Here is an 11,288-nt window from a genome sequence, read left to right as displayed (position 1 = left end):
ACTTTAACTAGGAGGTCAAAGGTCAGGGTCTTACTCTGAAATTCATCTCTCTGGCTGGAAGTGATCCAGCCTATTTTCTTAAAGCTGCACATATCAACATTTGCAATGTTGATATGTGCAGCTTCAAGACTTTTCACCCTACTCTGCATTACAACATAAACATGCTTAAGACATAAACAATTAAGCAAGTGTGTGTTTCATGCCTTCTAACCTTTCTAACACACTAACTCAATGATGTGATATAAAATAAAATAACATAATGCCAAGCTGTTATCTTCTTTTCTACCAAGTGCTTTGCATCATGCTTATTGTGTTTATGCAGATGTATTTCACATCATGAAATGGAATAACACACCAAAAAACACAGGATCAGCAACTTCCTACTACTTAAAACACACACACACGCAAATAACGTCAATAGGGAGCTTCTGTCAAACAAAGATCTTATGATGGCAACAAGAATTATTTATAACAATAATAATAAATAATAATAATAATAGTAAACAGATAAACAATTTAAGATACACTTTATTATGCACCAGGGTTTCATAGATGAGAAACAATGGAGCCAAAAGTAGATGGAAAAAACAAGAAACAGTGGACACGAGTGCCCTAAACCTGCATCCTTTCTAGTGGCCAGCAGGAGGAGACGTCCAGGGTTAGTTATTTAGTTATTAAGCAGAAAATTTTAAAAACAGCATCCGCATATAGGAAAATTTTAACACAGAATTCCACTCACGCTGTTGGCGTTAATTAAATGGTTTGTAAAATTGTTACATAGACTATACGCTTCTAATATTTATAGCTGACTTTTCTATTGAACTTTTTCATATTCTATAAAAAAAACAAAAAAAAACAACAACTTCCAGACAAAAAATAATATTAGGCTCATCACTTCACAAATCTGCAGCTGATTGAATAAGTAAGCCACACATGGACACATGCTGAGAAATGAAGTTGCAGATAAAGAGGACAGAAATAGAATCAATTATGAGAGACTAATGTTTGTGTGGGTTACTGAGCTCCTAAACCAAGTTTCTGTCCCAGAAAGATGCCGTCCAAAGACAAAAAACTGTTTGATCACTGCGTGTCTGTTAAAGACCAAAACCACTTTTTTTTTCTCAAGGTATGGAGCAGGAAAAGGACACTCAGAAGCAGTCGTTTCTACAAATATGTCTCCTGCTGGCACAATTCTCCCCTCTTGGAGAGTTCATTGAATGATGAATGTTTTGTGTCTGTGTGAGTCTACATGTGCGCGCGCCCTCGCTCAGTATCACTGGCCACCTGACAACATAAAATCCCGCTCTAATGGCACACAACCTGTCTCAATGACAGACCCCTGGGTTCTTCTAATACACTGCTTAATAGACAATCTATGTTTCAGACCCTGCATGGGTCCATTTATGTGAGTGTGTCTGTGTGTGTGCAGCTTTTAAACAGTAATATGCTTTCTCCAACAATGTGGTGACCTGCCCTGTGGGTATTGTCTGTTGCTGGGTATTGTGTGTGTGTGTGTGTGTGTTTGTGTCAAATGCACAAAACCTGCTGACAGGTAATCAGCTGGGCCAAAGTATCACACTGGGGCATAATCGCAAGGTCACACACACAGACACACACAGGGGGGACAGTTATTACCCAACCTGAACAGCTTCACAGGTTGCCGTGATTGCACTGCCTCTTTGCGGTAATATAAAACTAACACACAGAGGCGAGAGCAGCTCACTATGAAACAACTTACTAATTAGGAGTAAAAGCTTCCATTTATAATCTATTCTGATGCCATTCCCTCCCTCCTTATTTACTTCAAATATGACTTTTCAAAAACATCACCTGCACCCTGTTCCTTCACAAATATCATTTTTAAGCTCTCGTAGTCTAATAATACGCTTTCCTTGACTGCTTTTTAGCTATTTTCTAAACTCAACGGAAGTCAAGGCAACACTGCTATTTAAGGAGGACCATAGAGCTGAATTAGTATATTCATACGGCTTCAAAACTCCGTGTCAACAAACCCAGGCAATCCTTTTCCATAACTGCAAACAAAAATGCAGACATGCAGCCCCAATCAGACTTCAGAAGGCAATGAACTATGGCAGCATGTGATTAAGATCTCTGCTTCAAAAACACAGGTAGTGCTGCTTTTCCATCACATAAGTTGATGTGAGAGCTCTCATCAGCGAAGCAGAATGAGAGAGACTTATGAAGACCATCTCCTCCTCGATTACATCGTCTCCAAGCAGATATTTTTAGAAGAGGATTAATTTTAATGGTTGAGATAAGAAGTAAGTTGTGGGTGGAGAAGGGACAAATAAATAAGTAAATAGGACATGCCGCAAAACAGGAGGCATCGGTGGTGGTGGTGGAGGGTAATGTGGCAGTTTTTGCGAGGCCCTGGGCAGATCCACTGATCTAGCAGAGATAGAGAGGCCTTTCATGTTTTCTCCCAGAGCTGGAGTGGTGTAAAAATCAAAGAGAAAACCAATGTTCGTCTTTAACGCCTCTCCCTCATGACCTTTCATAAAGGAACAGGTTGTCAGTTTAAATGCTGCATTTCTACTTTTTTTAGTTTCTAAATGGCCAAAAGGTGAATAGAAAGAGGATATAAATTCGATTAAAATGAAATGGGTTACGTAATTCCGATTTTTATTAAATTTAACTACTGACAGACCTTTTTATAGCAGAGATCTTTACCAATATTCGAATGCATCCAACTTTATAACAAGTATGATATCGTCTGCAATCATACCAGCATAATTGTTATGTAATAATATCATTATTATAGCAATACCATCCGTTTTTGTTCCCCAGTGTGCACAACAACAATCAAACCCAGGCATGTCTGAGAGTAAGAGCCTCATAACAGCCTCTGATGACAATTTAGGACCTAAAAAGGAGCCACTTCAACAACCTCTAACAAATCTCAGTACTTTAGGTCTCCACCCAGCAGTCCTCGTAAAATGTGAAAATATGCTTAATCCCACCACATTCTTGCAATCCCGCATGGTACAGCTCTGATGCTGGACAAGGGTCAGCATGGACATTCTCATACGCACCAAGGTGCAACAGGTTTGTTGGACTGTTGTCAACCCATGACTCTGTTGTTGGCTTATAGGATGTCCTCTCTTCTGCCATTTTACTTTTGGTAGGTACTACCCACATGTAGGGGTGGGCAGTGTAAATGGTATACGGTACAAATGATATGAATTTGGCCAACGGTAGAGATTTAGACAATACCACTCTACCGTGATAGCGCATGTTGATGGTGTCATCAAGCTGCGCCTGTTTTGGAAGACCGTCGCGACGTCGGTCATATGCACCTGCAGTTGGATGTTAGCTGTTTTAATTTTTTCAGAAATCTCTCAGTCAGAACATGCTATATCATGTTTAGGTGGAAGCTAGCAAGCTAACTTCCTGCTAACTTCGGATGCCTGGATGTTAAACTTAATTGTTACACCTGGTAAAGCAGCAAAGCTGACCATTTTATTAAAGATTAAAGAATTTAGACAGTTTTTAACTCTCAGTGATGCCACAGTGTTCGTTAGGCTTTGGGAGCTGAAGCAAATGGAGTTTTAGACCCAGATTACTTCCCGAGGCTCCTGACTACGGTAGCCATAATACTCCGAAACTCCATCAAGCGGTGCAGCCATTCGTAGCTTACCAAAGTTGTACTAAAAGATTTGACAGATTTTTTTAGCATAAGGTGCACCACATTATAAGGTGCACTGTCGATTTTTGAGAAAATTAAAGAATTTTAAGTGCGCCTTATAGTGTGAAAAATACGGTTTACAGAAGAAAAGAATATATCGCAATATATATTGTTACTGCACATGCTTCAAATTATATTGCAATATGGATTTTAGGCCATATTGCCCAGCCCTACCCACATGCAAACAAAAAACACCACTTGAAACCTCAATAAGATGTTCTGATCGCTCTAATCAGAGCTGCACAGATACAGATGAAGATCCACTTCAAGAACTGAATGTTTATTTCCAGGTGTCATTGACTTTAATGTTGTGACTGATCAATTTATACAGAGTTTTTATAGAGCCTATACTGAGTTTTCATATGACTATCATCAGTAAATAGAAGTCTCGGTGAAAGAAGTTGTATTTATTAACTTCACAAAACAATGCCAGTAAGATCGAGTATTATTAAATAAACTGTAAGTGTTTATAGAGACACAATGTTTTGAAATAATTTTGTCTAAAGGCAAAGAAAGCCTTCCCTGTAAAAATCAACAAAAACAGGATTTTATTTTAATGTAAAGGAACCAATACAGTTAAACCTTTAAGCATTTTATTCACACGCATCAGCTGGTGATATATACACATGATTTTGTATTCCAGTCTTTCATATGTTATAAGAACATCGCCTACAATGATGCGTTATTGAGAAGTGTGCAGAGCTGACCTTTATAACATCACAAAACCGCAACACAGTCGAGCTGCTTGTGAACAAAGCTGAAAAGAAAAAGCAGAAAATGGTACATCCCACCAAAAATACAACAATGCACAGGTAACATCCGCCCTATATGAAACTCTGAATATGCCAGCAGCAACTTTATAATGTGGTGTATGGGAATAGCTCCCACTGTGTGAAAAGCAGGACAAAGAATTATGCTGCATTGGCAGTCTGGCTCCTTGAATCCCTCTTTGCTTTAGGAATGAGAACAGCTTCCACTGCAGTAAGGGTGAAAACAAAAACAAAAACAGGTTTCAATTACTGGCTCCCTGCTGCAGGTGTGGGAAAATACTTGTTTATTTAATGTCAAGGTAAAAAGGAGAAAATGTGTGTGTAAATTAAGTGTAACTGGCTCACTTAGAGAGCACTCACTGCCTACACCGATACACGAACAGACGTTACATGAAGAGGAAGTCATAGATAATAACTCTCTGCCTTGCTTTTTAGACTAGCTCAACTGATCCTTTGTATCCGTTTTCTGAAAAAAATAAATAACACAGTTTTACTCTTAATTAATAGAGCACCAATTCAGTGCACTCACTGTATTGTCATCAGGGTCATTCAGTGTCAATTGACCACATGCTTACAGCGTGACCATCTCTGATTTCGTTGATCTTGATGCTTTGATGTACAGTAAGATAGTGAAATAAAATTATAGTAAATGCATTTCATCTCTTGTGGTGTTTTATTATTTCTGCAGCAAAAGACTGTTACTTTATGGTAGACCTGAGAGGTCAAACAGACTGCAAATTAAGAACGCACTAGCAAATCAAAATACACAAAAGATGCTGAATAAAACAACGAAATTAGAAAAGTAGAAAAAAGGCTCACAAAACACAACAGGAGTGCTTCTACGGACACAATAATGTGATGGACCAGTGTGGAAGTGACAAAAATCAAAAAAATTCAAAGGATTGCACTGAGACACGCTTAAAAGAAGCGGAAGGTTCTTTAACTTTTGTGGGGGTTTTCTATTTCTGTTGCGTTTTTGCTTCCATTGTTTTTTGCTTACTGTATATTGCAGTACATTTAGCCTCTCAGGGTCACCATAGTACAAGTGCATATATAATTTAGCCAAGTCCAAAATACATATTACAAAAGGCAGGAAGTAGGAACTTATGAACTAGGTTCACACAAGGGAACCTGGAACTCACAGAGAACTGGGCAAGAGCGACGCAGCCTAGAGCAGCGGTCCCCAACCTTTTTTGCGCCACGGACTGGTTTATGCACGACAATATTTTCACGGACCGGCCTTTAAGGTGTCGCGGATAAATACAACAAAATAAAACTAGTACCGGTACCGAAAAAAAGAAGATTTATTCATAACACACGTGAAAAGACCCAGGAAAACTGAGTTAACGATAAAAACGATAACAAAATAACGCTGAAAACCGATAAAAACCATACATTTCACACCTGAGCCTCAACTCTCGCGTCCCGGTACCAAACGACTCACGGACCGGTACCGGTCCGAGGCCCGGGGATTGGGGACCATGCGGCAAAGGGCAAGGGAAACATGAGACAAAATATACACACACAGGATATTGTGGGGACAGACCACAGATCCTAAAGTCACAGTTTGGCCTAAAACACTTCAATGACATACCTTTAGAAGGTGAATTCATTTGCTTTGAAACTGTATTTCATCCTTTAAAAATTTAGCTTTCGAATAATTTCAGATTCACTTCTCACCATTCAGTTTCAGTTCCAAAATTCAGTTTTTTGGGACTTACATCCGGTTCAAGAGTAATGCGCGTAGATTAATAGAACTACGTTTTACTAGCGGACCGAAAGTGTTACTGACGGGAATCTACAGCGTCTTGAGCTGAATTAAGACTTCAGAAGTCATTCGTCATGTCGAATGACCAGCGGATAAACTCTCAGGTTGGTAATAAATGTATTACATGTATAAGAACAAGCGTCATGTTAACAAATGATAGCCGTACAGTAACTTTTATGGTTATTGTAGCTATTAGCTAAAAACGCTAATTTAGCGTAGTTTGCCCTGGATTCAGCTTTGACAAACAAATATGATCGACTGTTTCTAGTAGAATTCCAAAATTGTCATCTTGTACCCTGTCAGAGCCCTGTATGCTTGCAGAGACCCCTACAGTAGGGAAACATGCAAAACGGTGTCCAAACCTTTGTATTTTAGCTTTATTTATGTCTTACACAGCATCCCAACTCTTTAGCTAACTTAATAACTTTAGCTAAAGTGAATAGTTAGTCTAATTCATTAGTGCAGCATTACTGGATCACCTCTGTTTGAAGTGATATAATATGATATACAACTATCACTGAAACAGCAAACTTTGTAAGTTTATCTCTTTATAAGAGATCAGGAAAATAGCAGAGAAGGACTCAGTGGAGCAGGAGCTGGTTGATATGATGCCACCTGTAAAAAAAAAAAATTAAAATAAAAAAATAAAAAATAAAAAACCACAAAAGAAGAAGAAAAAAAGCAGACATGACCTGTAGCTATGATTCTCTTGTAATTGTTACTCGTAGCACTGATCAAAAAAAGTTGCCACAGGTTACTTTAAAAAGGTGTGTCTGATATGACTGCAGGTTTTTTCCACTCATGTCTAAATCTGTGTTTCATGTTTGTTAGGTACAGCTGGTAGAAAGATTATAAACTCCCTGCTATGCAGGACATTGTTTTTTAGTATTGTTAGGTTGTGCATTGTTGGTGCAGGGGATTCGATAAAGGGTCACGTTTGACTATGATTATCAGCACTAGCAGCAGCAGCATTTGAGGTAGCATGAAAGGATTAGGAGCCGGATTAGGATTACTGTACAGACCAGCATCATCCATGTGCTCTGATGTGATGCCACTGACACTATGAGAAGCACTCGTGGAATAATTACAACGCATTAGTGTGGCTTGGATGTATAAATATGACTTGTAACATGGTTACATCCAGACAGACAGACAGCTCCTCCTGTTTATATTTAGATCATTTTATGGTCGTATCAACTTCTGCCAGGTTTAATCATGACAGGTGTTGAAGTGACAAAGGTACATTCGTGCATACTGTGAGGCACACTCATACCGTCTCTCTCTCTCACACACACACACAAACACACGCATGCACGCACACACACACAGCCCCACAGACATGACAGGCTGAAGATGCATTTCTAATTAATTGCTGACACTGTCATTTATCCCTCTCCTCATTAAAAGGACATGATTTATTGTCAGATCAGCTACCAAGGGAATTAAATTTTATCATCCTTTCATTTTAAACTGTGTGCGTGTGTGTGTATATGTATGTGTGTCTCGGTGTGTGTGTATGCTTCTGTTTTTACAGCAGAGGGCAGATCAGAGGGAGTTTTAAGGCTATGATATATGACCGACATTATGAGGAAATGTACCAGATGGGTAATACTGTGTACGATTATGACAATTACAACTGAAGAGTACTTTTTCATTGCACTTTTTCTTGCTTGTGAACCCATTCCTTTTACAGAGTGATTTTATGATCTGTTCTGCTGGTAAAACAGCAGACGAGTATAACTCATCTGCTGTGCTTCTACAGAATGGAACAATGAAAATATTGTGGTAACTCCTGCAAGGGATTAAGAGCAAGCTGCGTTACATAAGACGTCCAACAAAAAACAAATACTTTCTTTTAAGGACGGAACCATTAGTGCTGACTGAAAGGTTTCTCACCAAGTTGTTTGCGTGTGCGTGTGTGTGTGTGCGTGTGCATGTGTAAAGCAGTTTCCAAAGCCTACTATGCAGGTGTGCAGTGTTGTTTTCAGTATTTTCTGATGTAAAACTGAGTTAAATTTTGGTTGCAGAAGAATAGTTACTGGTGTCAGTAGTCAAACACATCACTCTTTATGTAGCTGTATTGCACAGCAGGTAACCTCTGCTTTGTAGGCATTAAGTAATAACAAACTCATAGAAGAAAAATACCACGACCACAGAATGGAGACCACCTGAGTGCATACCGACAAAATTAATAATCCCAAACTATACCTGAATATATTTATAACTGCAGGTATGAATTACTGTCACTCATTGAATTCGAGACCCCATAAATTGGCAGATTAAGGTTTTCTGAGTACTCCGACAAAAGTGACCAACGCTCTGCTGTCTCATTAACTGCAGACCCCCAAACGTCTAGCGTTAACCTCAACACAAAACCTCTGTACTCTGAGCTTTGTGTCATGGGCTTCCATGGTGGAGCAGCTCCTGTAGACACAATGTTTCTATACTGCTTTTCTACTCTGAGCACTAGAAACTGACAGTACATTACTATAAGGTACAGGCGCAATTTGCTTTTCATGATTCCTACAAATCAGTCTGCTTGTTAAAAGCACCTGCCTAATATTTGGCAGGTCAGCTTTCTGCTTCAAAAATAACTCGCTGGCATGGCATAGACTTGCCAAGACTTGTGAAGAACAACATGAACATGTATCAGCATAAATGCCAGGAAAATTGGTTCCCCACCTGAACGGCAAACCCAGAGTCTCTTGCAGCCATCTTAGACTGAAAAAACCCAAACAAAGCTTTATTCATTATCCCACCTCTAAAGACATGTCGTTATCACAAAATAATCAATGCTACTTATTTCACCTCTCACTGGTTTTATTGTCGTGGCTGGCTGATACACAAAAAAAAGTTCAGATTTTCCAACAAAAAACATTTCAAATTCTTTAACTTACATATTTAACTTACATATTCAACAATGCACATAAGCTGTTATCGTTTAAATTCAAAGTGAAGAAAAAATATGACATAAATGTACCCTTAATAAATTCTATTTTATCATGGTTCAGTAGTGTGGATCCTAATGCACGATTCAACAAGATCACAGTTTTTGTGGGCCAATCGTGGCTCAAGAGTTGGGAGTTCGCCTTTTAATTGGAAGGTTGCCGGTTTGAGCCCCGGCTTGGACAGTCTCGGTCGTTGTGTTGGGCAAGACACTTCACCCGTTGCCTACTGGTGGTGGTCAGAGGGCCCGGTGGCGCCAGTGTCCGGCAGCCTCGCCTCTGTCAGTGCACCCCAGGGTGGCTGTGGCGACAACGTAGCTTGCCATTACCAGTGTGTGAATGTGTGTGTAAATGGGTGGATGACTGGATGTGTAAAGCGCTTTGGGGTCCTTAGGCACTACTAAAAGCGCTACACAAATACAGGCCATTTTTTTTACCATTTTTGTGTTGGTATTCCAAAGGAAAACAAAACCAAAAGCATCTGAGGAACAAGGAATTAACTTAGAGAAAAACAGGGCAATGGAATACACTACCATGGGAAGAACAGCAGAGACTTCTAAAATAAATACACACCAGGTAATTTTTGGGGGTGGGGGTGGGGTGGGGGGGGCATCAGGGAACACAGCTGTAACAAATCAAGTCAATCCACTAAACAGAGAAGGTAAAACTCAGAACGAAGCACATGAAACACTATCAAAATAAAACAGGAACTAACACATACACTGAGACCCAGACTAAGACTTGTGAAATTGATACAGGTGATAAACAAGCACAGTGACCAGATAGAAGAAACAGAATGAAAGAGGAAACCAGACAACCATGCAAACAGGAGACAGAGAGGCCAGACAGAACCCTTTCTGGAACACAGAAAGGGATCACAAAAGATGATAACTAAATATTGCATAACCAAAAAGATAAACTAGAATACAAACAGAGGATATAATAAATGGCAAAGAAATATAGAAGCCTGACTAAAACTGCAAAAGAGCGAAATTAAAACAAGTGATCCTCAAAACCACAAGGATTCACTAAATCCACAGAGAAACACAAAGCCTTGGGTTCAAGACCCAGAAACCATAACACAGTTTACATGGATGAATTTAAAGAAGTGTTTCTTGTTACGCATTGAAACCAACTTGAATGTGCCACCTCATACTCAGACATGTAAATCCACAGATTTAATATGCATATCTACACATCACATAACATGCATAGCTGAAATATCAGGGACTCTGACTTGATCAGTCCTGCAAGCAGGAACCTGGCACAACACATGTTCACGCAAACAAAAGACTCCTCCACAAAAATACAATCCCGGCGCCAGCTTTAATACATCTCTGTAAATCCTGCTGAGGTCAAATGGTCTGTGATGACTCGCTGCACAAGGAGCAGTCCACAGCTCCGAAAAGATTCAGACACATCTAAACACTGCCACAGGTGTTCTTATTAATTTAATTAAAATGACAATAAAAATGTCTTCATAGATATGACATGAATAATCAACACAAAACAGCTGGTAACCTAACAGTGGACAGTGGCAAAGGCTGAATGAACACTGGTTCCACTGAAATATTTTTTCTTGTCCGACTCCTGAAATTAAGTGAAATATGTGAATGTTTGCATTTAATATTCACTTTTCTATGCCAATATTTTCTGACACTGACAGCAAGCCTATAGGAAACCTCCAAAACAACAGCACCCTCTCTACAGGGAAATGCTAAACAACTCAGCCCAACACTGGCACAAAAATAGTCCCAAATGCCATTCTACTTTATGCAAATTAGCTAACTGGTATCTCATACAAACAGCTCAGCAAGAGAAAACAACCTCATGCAAACGTTTTAAAAAATTGATGGATTCTATTGCATGCAGTGGTTACATGTTACAATATAAGGCAGTAACAGTAAATAGAGAGAAGCCTTCAGCCTCTGTTGGACATATTAGCACAAGCAGCAAACAAAAACCTACCTGTGGATGCAGCCAACTGACATTAGCAGATGAACCTTTTTCGTAGAGTGGGAAAGGCGTGAGTTGTCCGGTGCAACTCTTCCTATTGGAAGCGAGCAAAGGAAAAGTATTTATGCTTATGAAAGTAACTA

General features: G+C 39.3%; 1 protein-coding gene across 2 annotated transcripts in view; it reads right to left on the bottom strand.

Moving 5' to 3' along the window:
- Positions 1 to 11,288, bottom strand: part of LOC146517889 (serine hydroxymethyltransferase, mitochondrial-like) — a 75,507-nt gene that overhangs the window by 31,242 nt on the left and 32,977 nt on the right. Inside the window, exon 10 of one of the 2 annotated variants that reach the window (XM_085159523.1) lies at positions 11,158 to 11,239. In XM_085159523.1, the coding sequence (XP_085015649.1) occupies positions 11,158 to 11,239 (82 nt within the window). Of the gene's footprint in view, positions 1 to 232; positions 11,240 to 11,288 lie in introns of those variants that run through there. The other variant, XM_085159522.1, reaches the window with a different exon arrangement.

This window comes from Neolamprologus multifasciatus, chromosome 5, assembly GCF_963576455.1.
Source record: "Neolamprologus multifasciatus chromosome 5, fNeoMul1.2, whole genome shotgun sequence".
NCBI classification, from domain to species: domain Eukaryota; kingdom Metazoa; phylum Chordata; class Actinopteri; order Cichliformes; family Cichlidae; genus Neolamprologus; species Neolamprologus multifasciatus.
The sequence above is the reverse complement of the archived record's forward strand: the minus strand, read 5'-3'. Positions and strand labels throughout refer to the sequence as shown.